Source organism: Psammomys obesus, unplaced genomic scaffold, assembly GCF_907164565.1.
Source record: "Psammomys obesus unplaced genomic scaffold, mPsaObe1.curated_primary_1811, whole genome shotgun sequence".
Classification (NCBI taxonomy): Eukaryota; Metazoa; Chordata; class Mammalia; order Rodentia; family Muridae; genus Psammomys; species Psammomys obesus.
Window position 1 is genome coordinate 10,442,807 of NW_026585987.1, and position 19,183 is coordinate 10,461,989.

Genomic DNA, 19,183 nt, shown 5'->3' on the forward strand with positions numbered 1-19,183 from the left:
GGAATGCAGTCAGAACTCATGAACGGGTTTAGGACCAGAGGCTGTAGAGATGACTCAGCAGGTAAGAGCTCTTGCTTCTCTTCCAGTGAACCACAGTTTGGTTCTTAGCACCCATGTCCAGTGGCTCACAATCACCTACACCTCCAGCTGCAGCAGTATCTAAAGCCTGTAACCTCCTCAAGCTTTAGCACATGCACATACCCTCACACAGATGCTCACAAACCCGTAGTTAAAAAATAATAAAATACATTTTAAAAGAGGTTGGGGCCTGACCTGATTTATCTTTCTGCTCAGAAGTCATTCCTTTCCTTACACCAGTCCTGGTGGCTGAATTTGTTCTGTCCCACAGTCCCTTTCATCCAAGGAAGATCCAAACCTGTTCAACCACCAGCTGGTTGAAGTGCATGTGGGTGGCAGCTTACCACAGCCTTTGGTTTTAAATGGCTTCTCACTTCAAGTTATCTACTTGAAAGAGTGGTCGAACAATTTACTAGAGCAGAACAATCAAACAATCAGTTCTTGAACTAATTCAACCCTCCATGGAGGGTCTAACGACAACTCCAAAGAACTGAACTTTCAATTCGGAGAGGTAGGGACAAGACAGAAACTGCAAGGTTGAACAGAGAACAAAAATTAGAAAAAAGATCTCTTCGTTCAAATATACAAACAATAGCAAACATTGCCCACATGATTATGGCAACTCTCTCCTTTTGCAATGTGGATTCCTGGCAGAATGTGAGGGAAACTGGACTCCACTGTCCCAGTTTTCCAAACCAAGGAAATAAAATATTTCCCAAACTTTCAACTTCTCCCTACCAAGTATTAACCCAGACTGACCCTGCTTAGCTTCCTAAGCACAGACATGTCAGAAGTAGTAAGGCTGAAGACCAAACTTTCAGTTTTTACTTCTGCAGATTAACTTTAAGTTTTAAGAATGCTGCAACAGGGCAGGAGAGATGGCTCCGTAGTCAAAAGCACTCGCTCTTCTTGCAGAGGACATGGCTTGGATTCTCCACGTCTACGTAGCAGCTTTTAGCCTTCTTTCTGTAACACTGTCAGGGATCCAAGGACCTCTTCTGGCCTCTCCAGGCAGCAGGCAAACATGTGGTACACAGGCAAACACAGCGGCAAAACACTCACACACATAGAAAATAAATAACTCTTAAAGAGGAAGAGGAGGCAGCTTCTTAAAGTTACAGCACACTAGAGGGAACATTGTATTTTTTTAAATGGTGACCAAAAGAAGGAATAGATAAGCGTCATTGCATTTTGTTTTAGCTTTGTAAATTGGACTCTTATTTTCCATCTTCTTAAAGCCATTGAAAAGAAAGTTAAAAAGATTGGTAAGCAAATGCCTCGGTTGACAATAAATCCAGTAATAAATAAATACTGATTTTTCTCAACAGTATACCTCAAGATACTTAATAATCTTGCCTTTTTTAAATAGGGTCTCACAATAAAACCCAGACTGGCCTTGAATTCAACCCTCCTGCCTCAGCCTCTCAACTGTTGTGAATACAGATCTATACCACTATGCCAAGCTTAATATACTCTCCATCATAAAAAACTAATACTACTAATCTTTTTCTTGAAATTTTCTTTGAAATTTCATAACTGTATGTAATGCATTCTTATTCTTCTCTTCCCATAGCCTCTCTTACCTCCCATCTCAGTCCCCTCCCTCTTTCCTTTCCCCTCCCAACTAATCCCTTTCTAAGATTTGTGAGTGTAGCCAAGGCCATCTGTGTGGACTATTTACTGTAGCCTGAACTACATCAATCTTAACCTTTTCATTTCAGGAGCTTCAAAAGGAAAAAAAAACTGGGAAAGTATCTCATCAGGCTATGGGAAATGTCCTCTCTTCCCTTCGTGGGTTTTCTGACAACCAGCTAAGGGGTGAGTAGCACTCATTCAGTGTGGTTAGTGAGGAACAGGGATGCAGAGTAGCTTCTGTATTTTTATTTTTCTGGTGTGGATCTGTGTAGCGTGCTGACACCATTCTAGAGATTACTATCCAAAGGATACACAGACAACAGAAATAACTACAGCGGTGTAACAGCAGACTCAAAAAATGAATGATCATCACCGAGTTTTGTATCAGCTAAGAATGCTTTCCCTTCTGATGTTCGTGGTGAAAAGGTTTACACACAGAATGATGCTGCATTGCTATGCCCACATGTTTTTCTTATGCAAGTAAACACAATTCTGAGTACTTTTCAGCTGAAGTTGGCTGAAATCCGAATGCTCTTCGCTTTTCTTATTACTCATTTGTTAACGGAGACTCACTGAAGAATTAGATAAATTCTTAGCAGATTTTTATTTTAATTCACAAAACAACGCTTTAAGGAGTGCTTACTTGTGTAACGCAAGATTCAAGCCACATTGTTTCCTTATAAGATATTAAGCATGCTTGTCTTCTTGTCTTCTTGTGAGGTTCCATCTTTCCCCCAACACTTCCATAGGACAACGGAGCTCCGGAACTCTGCCCCCATTCTGAGACATCATCTAAGGAGCATCATGGTCTGTGCCTAGGTCCCCTCCCATATGTGGCCGGCCAAGGGCTTGGTCTTCAAGTGTGTCGCCTGGAGAGTGGTGGGGGCGCTGTTTCTAACATGGACTCTATTGCCGGCTTTTGGATCACTTTACCCTGACAGGGCTGTCTTGCCTGGCCTCGGGGGGCGGGGGGGGGGGGTTAGAACATCCTCAGTCCTGGTGTGACTTGATGTGCTGGGGAGGATTGATTCAGGGGGAGTCCCCTTTTGTGAGGGGAAAGAAAGAAGGGAACGGAGAAGGAGGGGGAGGGGAAGACTGGGAGGAGAGGAGGGAGGGAGGGCCACCCTTGGGATGTAAAGTAAATAAACTGAAATAAAATAAAAAAAATCTTTTTTTTTTCATTCTCAAGGGTACTGGGAGATGGCTCAGTTAATAAAGCTGAGGCCTGAAAGGGGCGGGGGGAGGGGGGAGATGCAAAGCATGTTTCAGGTGGAGAGAAGTTTTTCTAAGAATTTGAACTGTTTGAAAAGTCATGCTACAGCCTCGTTGTGTCGTTTTTTTTAAAGGATCTAGTAAAGCGGTTTTAATTGCCCCCTGGAGTTTTCTAATCTTAAATTCTGTGGTTTAGGAGAAAAATCGATAATTAAGAAGTGATTGTCCCTCATCAAATAAGAAGCCGAACAAACTGTAAACCAAAGAATCAGGAAAGGCAAATAGACATTTTCCAAGTTAACGAAGGGGCAACGCCTGGAAAATCCATTTATTTGCTTGACGTTCAAACCCCCTTCTCATCCTGCAGGCGAAGGCCTCTAGCAGAAACCTAACAGGAAGGCTGCTCAGTCTACACTTATTTCAGAGCTCGAAAGTCGTGCAAAGGAAGCGTGCTCGCCACAGCAGGTCAGTCCCCCTCAGCGGAGCCTCAGGTGTGCCTGCGGGCCACTATCTCCAAAGCCTGAAGGCTCCGCCACCTAAGCCAGGAAAAGCTGCAGTTCCGCGTCGCTCCCCGCCCCCGTTTTGGTGCCCCATTGAGCACAGCTAGGGCACTGCCAACTAACTCCTTTTATGGTGAGAGGATGGATTCTTCGTCGCCTCCCCGCCCAGGACTGGTACCTACCCGCCGGTCCACCCACGCGTCCGCCAAGTCCCACCCGAAGCTCTCCGGCGTACACACCCACGAACAACCACACACCCACTTCTCTCCGCTCTGCCGCTCCCGAGTCCTAAAGCAATTGCCCCGACATCCCAAGACCCCGCACGCTCGGTCCGCGGGTTCAAGGGTTAGTCCACTGTAATCCGCAGAGCGACGGATTGGTCGGATTGCACTGTAATCCGGAGCGACGGATTGCACCAGAGGTTGGTCCCGGCATCATCCCCACTAGGTGCCCAGCTCCGGAGTGGCAAACCGTGTGCCGGGGTTTCCCGGGGGCTCGGCCCGAGCGCGCCCACGAGGGAGGGAAGGCACTGAAGCGGTAACCGCACCCGGGGTGGCACCCCCGCGGGTCCCTCCTGACCTCCCCGGCCTCCAGCCCCGCCCCCATCCCTGAGCTCCTGGGCGGGGCCAAAGGCAGCCGCGCTCCGCCCCCTTTTCAGCTCAGCCAATGGGCTCCCGGGCCGCGCGCTGACTGTCTCCGCCCCTCCGGAGAAACTTGCGGGAGGAGAAAAGTTTGTCCAGAGGCTGAAAGGCCAGCGCGAAGCTCGACACCCGGCCGCGGGAGAGGAAGATGAGCAGCCCCAGGTCGGAGCCCCAGGCCCAGCGGACCCCGGGCCGCCCCCAGAGCGCGAGAAGCGGCCGCAGCCACAGCCGCCCCCTCCGGTAGCTGTGCGTTCCGCCGCGGGGACCCGCGCCTGCTCCACCTGCGCGCGCGGCTCACCCGGACGCCGACCTCCCCTCGGCAGCGCGGAGGCGCGTCCCTGCAAGAAGGAGGGAGTAAATCAAGACCCACCCCGCCAGCCTCTCTTGCTCTCCAGGCTTTTGGAAAGCTTAGATACTCGGACTTCGGTTCCGGGAAGCGGGCAGCCACCGAGACCCCGGTTCCGAGGGCCGCGGAGGTTGGACAAGGTCCTCACTGAGCGGGAAGCGACGGATGGCCGAGGTTGGAGGTCAGGCCTCTGGACGTCTGTCGGAGGCCTGAGCTTTGGGGGCTCCTGACCCCACCCTACAGGTGAGTCGGGACGGAGGTCTTTCGGTGGACAGCGCTGTGGTCGGGCTCTCTTTCGGGGAACCGAAGGACAAAATGTGCCTCCCAAATTGTCCATTAACCTGTTTCGATGAGAATTTTATCGACTCTTTCGGGAATATCACTAGGGAATGATATAATATCACTTTTCCCTTGAGAAGGGTCTTGCTCATCCTGGCGGGGGAAGGAGCTGAGACTGGGGGAGGGGGAGGCGGGAAAGGCAGTTATCAGCTTATAAATATTAATGTCAACAGAGTGCTGCTGTTGGCAGGAGGCAACTAGCCACAGCCAGTGAGTGGCTACGGATGAGGAAGTAGGATCTGCCTGCTCTCCTGTCTTACCGGCATAGCATTTTTGACCCCGGGTCGAACATCTTGCAAGTAGTAAACGGCTCACCTCCCCTTTTCCTTCGTCTAGATTCCACCCCCAGATCAAACCGTGACCTCCAAAGCTGTATACTACTGACCACCATCATGTCCATGGCCGGGGTCAACGCCTCCTCCTCCCCTCCGGAGAGACTGAATAGCCCGGTGACCATTCCCGCAGTGATGTTCATCTTCGGGGTGGTGGGCAACCTGGTGGCCATCGTGGTGCTGTGCAAATCGCGCAAGGAGCAGAAGGAGACAACCTTCTACACTCTGGTGTGTGGGCTGGCGGTCACCGACCTGCTGGGCACATTGCTGGTAAGCCCAGTGACCATCGCCACGTACATGAAGGGCCAGTGGCCCGGGGACCAGGCCCTGTGCGACTACAGCACCTTCATCCTACTTTTCTTCGGCCTGTCGGGGCTCAGCATCATCTGTGCCATGAGCATTGAACGCTACCTGGCCATCAACCACGCCTACTTCTACAGCCACTATGTGGACAAGCGGCTGGCCGGCCTCACGCTCTTCGCGGTCTATGCCTCTAACGTGCTGTTCTGCGCCCTGCCCAACATGGGCCTGGGCAGGTCCGAGCGCCAGTACCCCGGCACCTGGTGCTTCATCGACTGGACCACCAACGTCACGGCCTACGCCGCCTTCTCCTACATGTACGCCGGCTTCAGCTCCTTCCTCATCCTCGCCACCGTGCTCTGCAACGTGCTGGTGTGCGGCGCGCTGCTCCGCATGCACCGCCAGTTCATGCGCCGCACCTCGCTGGGCACCGAGCAGCACCACGCGGCCGCCGCCGCAGCCGTGGCCTCGGCTGCCTGTCGGGGCCACGCGGCCGCCTCCCCGGCCCTGCAGCGCCTCGGCGAATTTCGCCGCCGCAGGAGCTTCCGGCGCATCGCGGGCGCCGAGATCCAGATGGTCATCTTACTCATCGCCACTTCCCTGGTGGTGCTCATCTGCTCCATTCCGCTCGTGGTGAGTGTCCGGGACGGGAGCCCGCTCGGCCCCTCTCCGGGATCCGCCTCTCCACCTCTCCACCCCATCGCTCCCCCCCCCCCCCCCCCCCCCCCCCCGCTTCTCCCTGACCCCTGTTTCCTCCAGGTCTGGGCGGGGACCTGCTCAAAGCTTCTATAAACGGGCTCGGATTCTCTGAGTCCTGGCTCTAAGGAGACTCAGCAGGTGATTTCCCCTAGGTCCCCCGACGTGCTTTCCCCGAAAGCATGGGTTCTGAAGTCCCCTGGACAGCCCCTCAGGCTCCCCTCACTGGCCGGTGTTTTGTTTTGTGTCTTCTCAGAACCCCCACTGCCAGCTCAGTCAGATTGGAGAGTGGGGAGAGGGCGGGGGGTGGGGGCATACTACTCACTATAGGGGTGCCTACTCTAGCACTCTACTCTGGAGCCTGCAAACCAGGGGTGATACACTCTGTTGAATTCCCTCCTTGGAAGAGTGCAGGTTCCAGTGTCTTGATTTCCCCGGGCCTTTTTTTTTTTTTTTTTTTCCTACATTATGTATCATTTTAAAGCTAGGGTAGATGAGGCGCTTTGTTAGTTTAAAAGCCTAAAGACTGACTTCACAGAGAGTAAGAGTGACTTGCTCAGGATAATCTTGTGGACACATTCACTCTGCTCCCTGCCCCCTTTCCTTAGACCCTCCACCGCCTACACACACACAAAACCACATCATGCTTGAGATGACTCTTGAACGGGGTATGGTCCAAATTCAAGTTCCTTGTCCTTTTTTGCAAGCCAAGATAGCACGATGGAGTTGGGAGGTGTGGACATGTTGATGTGCATTGCATTTTAATTCTCAATGACAAGGATCGGGACAGTTTCTCCTTAGACCACCAGACACCAGTCCCCACCACTGTGGCATTTCTGTCTCTTGCAGGAACACTTGTAATTTGGGCCTTTGTGAAGTGTCTGTTGGTGTCTGGGCACACCTTATCTTTGAAGAACACACTCTTTTAAATCGCCTTTAATAATGTCTAGAATATTGTAAGCAGAGGGGAGCAAATACCTCTTAAGTTCTCTGCTTTTGCGTATTACTGATAGAATGCACTGGAAACAGATTGGTAGCAGAGGTAATTCTTCATCTAGAATTTACCCTGTTCCGAGCTCTATCTCTGAAAACACTGCATTCCTGGAAATTCTAAAACATCTCTTCATAAAGTAATGACTATCTATGTTCATTGGGAACAAGCTGAAATGAGCATAATTGGCTCTGATGCTTTTCTTTTATTAATATTACCAGGGATATTTGATATAGAAATGTTTTTATTTCTTAAAAAAGTGACTGTAAATGGAAGAAAACTTAGCAGTGGCTGAGAGCCAGAATACAGTAGCTTCTTGCCAATTTATATAAACAGAAGTAAATGACTGGCCAGAAGGGCCTTAAGCCATCCCAGAGCCTAATGTCCTGTACAGAGTTAAAGCACTCTAGAGCCACATAAATGTATTTTACTGTCTGTAATGCCAACTCAAAATAAAGTGAGATTTGGAAGGGAAGAAGCCTGTTTCTGCTGGGGCCTCCAGGCTGAGCCTTGTATTTTACAAGACAGTAAATGACAACGTGAGTGGTCACTATTCACAGGGCGTCCGCCACAGAAAACTGAGGAACTGGAGCTGGGTCGCTAGTAGCTATGCACGTACTTTCGAAATGTTTTGGAAAGAAGTGAGCATGTGCTGCCACTTATGTCACGAAACTGCCAATAAAGTGTTCTTCCATGTTGTCTGGAGAGGCATATGAAACGAATCGTATGGGCTGACCCGGCCTTCCACTTCACAGCCGTTCGTGACAAAGCCTGAAAGCATGTGAGGCCCCCGAGCTGTCATTACCGCTGGCCTATTTATCACATTCTAGCTAATATAAAATGCTGTCCGCTCTAGAGAAAGCCAGTACCTAGTAATTGATGTTAAGTAATAATCTCTATCTGAAGCTGAAACTGACCCAGCTAAGGGGTGGTCATGTTAGTCAAGAGCCTGCATGCTTCCATGAGAAACAAGTAATCAAATAAATAAGAGTAGCTTCATGTTTTAGCGTTCAGTTTTGGCTTCAAAAATCTACTTTTCCAGAGCCATCCTAAATAAAAACTTGTGACAAGTAATGGGGGAGCTATTGAACCCATGTACTCACCTGCAACTCAGTAACTACTGAAAGAACCAAAAGAAACTTTCACAGTTACATCTCTCATGGGTTATTTTACAGCCCGCCCCCCATGTTTCTCACAGATTCAGGGAATGAGAGTAAAGGCCTGCAAGCTCTCTGACAGGTAAAGCAGCTGGGTGTACTTCAGTTCAGTGGGAACTGATGAAGCATCTGTTTTAACATTATTGAATAAAATTGAGTGCTAATTCCATTGGAGGGAAATGAAACCCCCTGGGTCATTTTTAGTGCTTTCAGAAGGCTACCTAGCAGAGCAAATACAGCTGCCTTAGACATTCAGGAAGCTACATACAATGTAGAGGGAGAACAGCAAAGCAGGCAAGAATCTGTCTTTTGGACCTGTGGGAAGAGGAGGCTAGATAACTTTACATATTCATTGATAATAAGTTTAGTATGGAAAGCAGATTTTAATTTGTTATGTGTGCAAAATGGAGTTGAGTTTGAAAACTAGCGTTGAGAAAAACTGAGAATTTCATTGTGACTATAATGAATGTGCCAAATCTGCAAAATTCTCCAAGTGGTTCATAACTAATGAACAGAGAAAGTGGAAGCGTGCTCTATAGCACAAGCAGCATATTGAAGGAACGTGGTTCTTGTCATTTTGTCCTTTCTGCTATTTATAACTGGTCTCAGGGTTGTTGGGTTTTTTTTTCCCAGTACAGAAGAAACTGAGGAAATGAAAGTACATGCTTAACATAAATATCTTGCACCCTCTAGAAACGTGAAATCAACACAAACTCCAAAGGCTAGATCAATTTCTGGTACTTAGTTTTGTAGGTCTAATACTAATGTTGAGATAACAGTTATAATCAGATATTTTGCCTCAGGGCTAAAGAGCTAGACAGTCAGATTTGGAAAGGCATTTTCCTCCACACACAAGCAAGTCAGGGCATATTGATTGTTTTCTTTTCTTTCCTCTTCCACTGAGGTTCCAGTAGTATGGCAAATTAATTAATCTTCTCCCATGGTCAGATAAATATTATGTCCTTGGGGAAATGGTTTCCTGTGTTTCTTTGGCTGTTTTTTTGGAAACAAGTTGCATCACCCACACCTTATAAAAGCAGATGAAAACTGTAAACAAGAATTTTCTTGTAGAAGGCAAATTGGAAGTGGGCCCATTTGGTGACTGTGTGAACCAAAGCACAGGCATAGGTAACAGTAACGTGATTAATTCAGATGCAACTATTAGCACAATCAATGAGCTTGATCATTTTTCCAAAGCATGCAACTTCATTTTTTAAAGGATTACAATTCCTCAAAGCAATGTTTGAGTCATAATGTGAAATGCCTTTTGAAAGTACTGGGGTCATTGCAGAACAGTACATTAAAACAAGGTTTACCAAACCCTGCAGCTTGTTGGAACTGGCTCAAAGGAGTATTTTTCACCCCCTCAGCACCTCAGTTTGCCCAGCTACAGATGAAGAACTATCTCTAAACTCGGTGTCTGGGAATGAATCTTTCTTCAGTTCTTCCCCTTATCTTTACTGACTTCTTAAACTTTGGTTTTATTGAACATCTATAACAAGATATTTTCTCCCTTAGAGCTGAAGTTTTAAGGCTGTGAATTAGAAAGTGGAAGAAAAAAAAAACTCTTAAAACAGATTTACAATGTAGATATTAGCCAGCAGAGAATAAGTAATTTGAAATGAGTGGCCAGTTAGGGACCGAGAAGAAACAAGAAATATAGACTCTTCTACTCTGTTGAGAACATTTTCCATGACCATTTATTTTAAAAGGGGGAGGAGCTAAGAACTTCTAGTAACAGCTGTGTCAATTCTGGGCTCTTCACAAGATAATGAGATAACAGAGCACACAGAGATAATTCCTTTCATGTGCCTGGAACAGAACAAGTAGCTCCATGCTCAAATCCAGTTATAGATCCTGCCATTTACTGGGCAGCACTTAAATTTGAACAATCTATTATTACATTAGTCTAGTCAAAAGTTCAGCATTTCAATTCAACATTCACTTCAAACAGGTTATTCTTACGTAGGAAGTACATGCTTTTAATGCCAGCCATCAGCTTTACCCCAAAGCCATGTTTTACCTACAGTTGTCAGTGGTCTGTGGTGGCTATGTTTCTACATATGGCTTACAAGGAAAGGAATAAGTGACAAAACAGATGTTAAGTCAAAGGCACTGTACTGAGCACTTTAAGAACCAATGCACAGCCCAGAGTGGTGGCACATGCCTATAATCCCAGCACTAGGGAGACAGGGGCAGGCAGAGCTCTGCAGTTCAGGACAGCCTTATCTACATAGCAACCTTCAGGCCAGTCAGGGCTACATAGAGAGGCCCTATCTCAAAACAAAATGAAAACGCCAATAAAAACCTGGTGTCTGAATGGTAAACACCACCGACAAATATGGGGACGCTCATACAGTAGCAAGTCTTGGGCACTTATCACACCACCGTATATCCTCCCGTCAACATTCTTGCAATCATATCTGCTTGTCTCTATTGGAGCCTCTCCGAGTTCTATCCCAGTGCTCCTAAACCTCCTGTCTACCCAGTCTGAAGTTTAAAATCTCAGAATCCCTGCCGATATCGGGGTCAAGTCACATTCACAAAGTCTGTATTTGCTTATTGTCTGAAGTGGAAGAAAGAGAAGCCTTGTTTGTAGCCTGTTCGGTGTTTAGAATTGTTTTCCTCTCTGACTCAGGGGCTCTGCTTTATCCAGCAACACATGCTTCCATAACTGCAGACTGCCTGGACTTTTTTTTTACATGACGTCTACGGTTTGCTGGAGAAGGGTGCAGAGACGTGAGCTCACCTCCCTACACGGCACTGCTGAGGGCGGTGCTATGGAACCTGTCGCTGCTCTTCAGGGACAGGAGAGCAAGAATCAAGTGCCCTTTTGGGGTTGGTTTTGTTGTTTTGCTTTGTTCTTTTTGTTGTTGTTGTTGTTAGTTTGGTTTTTGGTTAGTTGCTTTTTCAAGACAGGGTTTCTCTGTAGCTTTGGCTGTCCTGGGACTCTCTCTGTAGAACTGGCCTTTAAAATGAAGCCAGAGAGTAGTTATTCAAATGCTATAAAATGCCCAAAGTTTCTGGTTTTGTCTCTTTTTTCCTTCCTCTTCTTGAGACTGCACTGAGAATCAGAGGCAAAGTCAACTTGATTCATTTGATTCCCTGAAAAGAATTTGATCGACTTTTGAGAATTTTTATAATAATTTGAAAGTATTTGTTGAATTTATTCTAAAGTTTTGGGAGTTAAACCTGAGGCTTTATAAATGCTAGGCAAATGCTATATCTTCCACTGAGTCCAGAATGTTGTGTTTTGTACTCACCCACCTGATACATTGTGAACTTCGTTTTCTGGAAGACACTAAATAACCAGATCCAGGGGGCTTGTGCTAGTTGTAAGCCTGCCCAAGACCCCTGGGAACTTGAACTTTAAAAAATAATTTTCATTCCCTTCTTTATTAGTCAACTTTAAATGTGGCTGCAGATAAAATAAAATTCAAAGGTGATTGCTTCCTTGCCCCTTGTCAGCTCTGATTATAAAACATATTAATTTTTTACAACATTGACGTTTTAACATATCACAGAAATTTGAAAACAAAATGTGAGTTTCCCCATGAGTTCCTTTAAGTAACTACAGCTTTTTGTTTTAACTGTTAAATAACTTTCCTCGTTTCAAAGGTAAAGGTGTTTCCTTTGAGGTTTTGGTGGAGAAGTAGCCAGAAAAAAAAAAAACATGTTAATATATATAATTCAAACTTAACCAAGACTCTTTTCTGAAAGCTTCCTGGAAAGTACCTGTGCAAAAAGCATCCCAAGAGCAGTGAGGCACTAGCTGCTCTGGAGTAGAGCAACACTGCCCTCTAGAGGCTTGGAGTGTCATATTCACACAAACCCTGCCACAGACAGAGCTTGCTATTAGCCCTCGCTTTTTCATCTTTAGAAACATAACATGGAGTGTGAGTAAAACACAGACCACAATGTTTTCTAGAGATGACCCATTACTAAGAATAAATTTTAAACATAAATCCAGTCTGATAGAACAAGAAAAGCAACATGAAATCCATCTGAAAACTAAAGCCTAGACCAGACCTTATTATCAATAGGATAGGAAAGAGCTTTAAAAGTTCGTCAACACTTTCAGGTCTCTAGTTTACCTGTCTATCCCAGCACTTGAGAAACTGAGGGGAGAAGATGGCCAAGGGATTGAAGCCAGCCTGGTAAAGAATGAGACCCTGTCTCACTCACACACACACACACACACACACACACACACACAGAGAGAGAGAGAGAGAGAGAGAGAGAGAGAGAGAAGAGACAAAGGAGAGACAGAGAGAGACAGAGCGTTCATTCCAGGTCCAGTTAACAAACACATCACCTGAGAAAAGAGGAGGAACTCAGTAAGCTACCGAGAAGTATCTGGAAGAAAGAAACCAAATACTTGTCCATGTGCTTCTTTCTGAGGCATGAAGATCAAACCACGGGCCTTGTGTGCTTGACGGTTGACGGTGCTGTACTAATGAGCAACATCACAAGTCTGGCTTTTTGCTAGTATTTGTAAAGATTTTGTTCAACTGAGTATGCTCTCCATTCCAGCAGAAACTCTAAAATCATTTTAAGACATCATATCCTGCTGTTTAGTGTACCTCATTTTTACTTAACTGCCTGAAGGAGGGCAAGATACAAATTTCATCTGAAGTCCATTTGACTCTTTTATACTATGAGACTTACAGTCCATGATCCTTTATCCAAAATCTTTAGAATTCACAGTTTCTTGACTTTTAGAAGAGTAGTTGTTAACATATCATAACAGATAGAAGTTTAGGTTAGGTCAGATTTTACAGACAAATATATTTCCAAAACATATAAAGAAGATGACAATGACAATTAAAAACGATGAAAATGGGGGCTGCAGAAATGGCTCAGAGAGGTTAAGAGCACTGGTTGCTCTACCAGAGGTCCTGAGTTCAATTTCCAGCAACCACATGATGGCCCGTAACCATCTATAATGAGATTTGGCACCCTCTTCTGGCCTACAGGCCAGCAAAAATGATGTATACATAATAAATAAATATTAAAAACAAAAACAAAAGTTAAAAAAACAATGAAAATGTTTTGATCAAGGACCAATGGACATTTCTCTAATTGGGGTTAATGAAGAAACAGAAATAGAGTTATCAGATCATATCATCAAGGGGTAGGTTGCTTGAAAGTTGAATTTTATAAATTAGTGAAACTATATCTTTAAATTTTTTAAACTTGTCCCCAAATTGCTATTTTTCTAACATCGTCATGCCCTTTCCTGGTAGGCCATATAGCCTGAACCATTAACTATTACAGCATACACCAAGACAGTGGAGTCACCAAATCTTGCTACAAGTGTTTGTTTCTGATTGACTCAGTCTCTGAATGTGAGTTGTGACTTGTTCTTTCTCGTTTTAAAGTTTTTATTCTTCTTGTGTGACTATGAGATTCACTTCTTATTTCTCCCTTATCCTAGACAATCCCCACAGACCAGCAATGACTATGATCTCAGAGCTTCGTTTTACGCAAGTTACAAATACGTTTTTTTTCTTTCCATTTTTTATTTTAATTTTTATTAATTACACTTTATTCACATGGCTCCCTCCCTCCCCCTTCTCCACACATGCTCCACCCCAAGTCCACTGATACAGGAGGTCTTCCTCTCCTTCCTTCTGATCCTAGTCTATCAGATCTCATCAGGAGTGGCTGCATTGTCTTCCTCTGTGGCCTGGTGAAGTTGCTACCCCCCCAGGGAGAGGTAATCAAAGAGCAGGCCAATCAGTTTATGTCAGAGGCAGTCCCTGTTCCTATTACTATGGAGCCCACTTGGACACTGAGCTGCCACGGGCTACATCTGTGCAGGGGTTCTAGGTTATCTCCATGAATGGACTTTGGTTGAAGTATCAGTCTCAGAAAAGACCCCTTGGCCCAGATTTTTTGGTTCTGTTGCTCTCCTTGTGGAGCTCCTGTCCTCTCCAGGTCTTATTATTTCCTACTTCTTTCATGAAATTCCCTGCGCTCTGCCCAAAGGTTGGCCATAAGTCTTAGCATCTGCTTACAAATAAGTTTTACATGAATTATCCAAGCGTAATTAAAAGCTGAATCTAGGTACATAAGAATCACAGTACATTAGGAATAAGTTTGAGAGTATTATACAAGTGCTGTGTCCTCTAGGGAAGAACAGTATTCCCTAAGCTTACATTAGTTCTTGTTCAGTTCAGGGAATCATGTGACTTTCCTAGAAGCTGCCATACCGTTTCACTCTTCGGTGCTTTGCTTTACATAGGGAGCTTCCTCTATGGCGAACCTTATTTCCTTCCTCGGGAAGCTGGCAAAACCCAGCACTTCTGCTCCTCCAGAAGGGCTCTCCCCACGGCTCCTCACCTGCAGTGGTCCCTTTCTTGGTTCTGTTGATGTCTTTGTGCTGATGGTTGGCCTTCCTACCCTGTCCTCTGTACTACATACATTGCTCTCTGCCTCTGAGGGGCATAGGGCATCTCATAAAACTGTTTGTTCCCGGAAACTGTAAGAATACCTCAAACATAGAAAGTGCTCATTATTAAATGATGAGATGTATAAAAGAATATGGTTGAGTCGATGAATGATTATAAGAAGGACAGTTTTTTAACTCCCCAAATTAAGGCTCCAAAATAGCAAAGTTGCTAGGGTATTCTTGTGTGTATTCCATTTATGCCATGCCTGGTACATGGTGGGCTGGCAGACTCGGCTCTTGCCTTCATAGTTCAACCCGCACCACAGTCAGCTACCCTATTCATGCACTGGTCTCTGAGAACTTAGCTACTGGCTAAAAGGCTTTAGAAACACAGAGGAGTTGCTTCTCATTGGAGTTGTGAATCAGTCACTGATTCAATTGAACTTTATCTTGAAGATGCATAAAACTGTATCTTGAAAGGAGCGGTGGACAGTTTTAGCAGCTGAACTGCACAAGAGGACATTTACTTCAGTAATAGTCTTCTGGGCAGCTTGGAGGAGGAATTGGAGAGAGACTGCAGATGGAAATGTTATTTGGTGGCTGCTGTAATATTCCTGATGAGAAATGCTATTGAGGAAAAGGATTAGAGGAAAGTTTGGGTTCAAGAAACAGAAACACCAGATAATTGCTACGGAGAGTGTGGAGAGGCACAGAGGAAAACAATTCTCTGGTGATTCTGGCTCACAGGAGATACTGATGATGGTTCAAAAGTACAAAGTAGTTTCTCTTGAGTGTGAAGACATAGGCTCCTCAGCTTTCTGTAATGATCACGTGGTTAATTGGCTTACAAAATGAGTCTCTTAAAATTAGAAGCTGGCTTGTTGCATAAACTGCCGCTGAAAAGTAGGCATTACCACATAAGAGCGGCTATATCACGTCACATTGGAAACGTAAATGCAGCACTTAAGTGTTTTGCCAAATTGCTTAATTATAAAATCTCTATGTGGGCCTCTCGGTTATGCAGGTGCGAGTGTTCATCAACCAGTTATATCAGCCAAGTGTGGTGAAAGACATCAGCAGAAACCCAGATTTGCAGGCCATCAGAATTGCTTCTGTGAACCCCATCCTGGACCCCTGGATCTACATCCTTCTTCGGAAGACTGTGCTCAGCAAAGCCATAGAGAAGATCAAGTGCCTCTTCTGCCGCATTGGGGGTTCCGGCAGAGATGGGTCAGCACAGCATTGCTCGGAGAATCGGAGGACATCTTCTGCCATGTCCAGCCACTCTCGCTCCTTCCTCTCCCGGGAACTGAAGGAGATCAGCAGCACGTCTCAGACCCTCCTGTACCTGCCAGATCTAACTGAGAGCAGCCTGGGAGGCAGGAATTTGCTTCCAGGTGCACATGGCATGGGCCTGCCTCAAGCAGACACCACATCTCTGAGAACTTTGCGAATATCAGAGACCTCAGATTCCTCCCAGGGTCAGGACTCGGAGAGTGTCTTGTTGGTGGATGAGGTTGGTGGGAGCAGCAGGGAGGACCCTGCCTCTAAAGGAAACTCGCTGCAAGTCACATTCCCCAGTGAAACGCTGAACTTATCTGAAAAATGTATATAGTAGCTAAAGCGGGGAGAAAGCACTGCTTTGGAAACTTCTAAAATCCTGTGCAATAGACATACACGTGTTTAGCTGTACTCAGAAGGGCCGTCTTCGCTGCAGCTATTAGAGAACATTCGAGTTTGTTGAGTACTCTTCAGTGCTCCAGATGAGACCCCTGAGTGCCCAGGCCTCAAGCACATTGGCCGTCACTGTGATGTGACTCAGGATTGCAGTTGCAACTTGACAGCTTTTTCTACTGGATAGAAAGATGGCACAAACTATGCTATTTTCGTAGCATCAAGAGCTTTCTATTTGGACGTACCGCAGGTCCAGATACTGGAAGGGCTCTACCCCAAATTCTGAGGACTACCTTATAGCTGATTTAAGTGTCTCACTAAAGCATGAAATGTGAATTTTTATTGTTGGAAATATAATTTAAGGTATTTATGTTCTTCTCTGTGAGAAGGTTTATTGTTAATACAAGGTATAAAAAAAAATTATGATACACCCTCTCCTGCCAGTATAACCAGCTAATATTGTCTGTGTTATTTTTTTTTTCCATAACTAAGTTCAGGCCAAAATATTGAAAACAAGGGTGAAATATCTATAAAATAGATATAAATTTTTCAAAAGTTTAGTATTATCAAAGGAAAAAAGAAAAATATTTAAGATGTGAAAATTAAAGTTTAAAATATATTTTCCAAGCTATATATAATGAAAAAATTAGAAACATAGTATTACATTTATTTATCCAGAAAACTGTGACTTCAGGAGTACCTAACATTGCTGGTAAATATTTTCAACCTCTGTCCCCACTAATTAGTATTTTTAAAGATGTAATATACTTTTTTAAAGTCTCTAGCTACCCATAAGTGAAATGTATAGTATAAAAAGTCTAAGTAGCTTGTTCTGTCCTAAAGTGTTTGTAGTTTTACTTGCTGACAGAATGTCTGCCAACATCCTTTAAAACTTCAAGAGGAAGATGTCTTTACAGAAAGAGATGCAGATAGCTCTCTGGTATGGTTTCCACTTTGTTGTCTGTGTCAAGAGATAATGACAGCTTCGTGTAACTCCCAGTAATAGTGTACCTGTGTTTGGAGGAGCATCCCTGGAGAAATATTAAGCATGTTTTGTTGCTTAAAGTGTCCTTGTGAATTGCTTGGTTGTGATTAAATTCTGAGCCTGATACTGATATGATTTTAAAGAGTAGCTGAAGTGACTGAAATTATTCTGGAGATTACAATAAATAATTGCATTTAATCTGAGTTCCATAACCTCAATTTTAGAAAACATCAATGGGTTTGGATTTTTTTTTTTTCTCACTGTTTTGTTTTTGGACACCTATATCATTTTAAACTGAAGGGGGTTCTTTCTCGTCTTTTGTTTGTTAGTTGTTTGAAGATTGAAGATACTTTTATTAGATTTTCAAGAAAAACTCCAAGGCAGCAGTTGTAAATCTCACCAGCTGCCCAGAGGAAAAGGACAGAGAAGAGAAAGGGCCGTGCCATCGAGTTAAGTGGGCATGGAGGTCAGCCACATGGCAAGCAAGCAGCCACAGGGTAGGAAGAGGAGCTTTAGAGAGAAAGAAAGCCCAAAGTACCAAAAAAGCATACCCAGGCTTTGAAAGAGACAACATCTGAAAGAGACAGAAAAGAATAAAAAGGAGTTGGTTGTGGTGGTACGCGCCGGTAGGATTCACTGAAGGAGGAAGAGACAGGAGGATCACCAGTTTGAGGCCAGCCTGGGCTACACATTTTCCACAGCCAGGATACAAATTGAATAAATTGTAATAAATTATACTTAAAAAGCATAAAAAGGAAAAGTCATGCCTTTCTGAGAGAGACCTGCAAGAGATGAGCAGACCCAAAGAAGTTCATGGCAGCCATGAAGCGACTGCATAGACGGAGGGAATTCAGGAAAAGCGTGCTATCTCTAGGTGGAGAGTGGAGACATCCCATGTCTCCTGAGTTCATCCTGTTGCCCAGTCACCTGGCCAACAGGCCATACCCTCAGGAAGTAGGGTCCACCTTAAGCTATGCTAAAGAGATAAAAGATTAATATTCCCTAATGGGATAAGTTGAAATTTTTAACTAATTTTTAACGAATAATGTTATTATTAAAGTGTCAAGCATAGTATTAAGCCTTGAATCTACTTAGTGGAAACTGGTAATGAGAAACCATAATCAAAGTGAGAGATGAGTATTCGGTGTCACCAGTTTATGTCCCAGGTGGAAGAACCAATGTTATGCTTAACAGCTACATGTTCGTTATCCAAACAATTATCAAAAACTATAGACATCAACACTTCCTATTTGCTTTCTCTGAACCAGTGGTTCTAAGACGCTAGCCTGAACAAGTCATCTACAGAACCTACATTTTTTTTCTCTCCCTCCCTCTCCCCATCCCTCTCTCCTCTCTCCAGAGTCTTGCTCTATGGTTCAGGCTGGCCAGTGATTCCTGTGGCGTGCTGAAATTACAGAACTGCACTGGCACACCCTGGCAAGTCTCAGATTCAGTGGGTGTGGGTATCTACATTTCTAAAGCTTTCCTAGGTGACACTGATGCTGCCAGTTTTAGGATGTACTTTAGCGATAATCTCCATGCCTGAGGTCAGGGTTTGCTATTTGTAAATGTTTAAAGATATTTGAGATAGCAGCAGAAAATCAAGACATCATCTTTGCAAGCCTAAGGGTTCAGGGATTCTTGAGGTACGAGTGGCTCAAGAAAAGATCATGAAACTTAAACTTCGAAAATGTTCTGTTACTATCTGAACTAATACCTAAGAAACAATCATTTCAGAAAATGTGTTGTAAATGAGGATTTTGTTTTGCCTCCATGAACATGATCCATAGAGATCATCCATCCCTAGATTTACATGTAAATGAATGTGTAGATAACTTCACCTATGTCCACGGGGTAAGCAAAAACCTCACTCATGTATGAGCATTGCTAATCAGCAAGATAC

The 19,183-nt window shown here is 44.6% G+C and overlaps 1 protein-coding gene across 1 annotated transcript; it reads left to right on the top strand.

Annotated features, from left to right (window-relative positions):
- Positions 1-4,181: 4,181 nt before the first annotated feature.
- Positions 4,182-17,478, top strand: Ptger4 (prostaglandin E receptor 4). The gene is made up of 3 exons (XM_055601144.1): positions 4,182-4,655; positions 5,088-6,016; positions 15,646-17,478. Exons 2-3 carry the CDS (start codon positions 5,144-5,146, stop codon positions 16,234-16,236), a joined length of 1,464 nt encoding a protein of 487 aa, XP_055457119.1. The 5' UTR covers positions 4,182-4,655; positions 5,088-5,143; the 3' UTR covers positions 16,237-17,478.
- Positions 17,479-19,183: the final 1,705 nt, after the last annotated feature.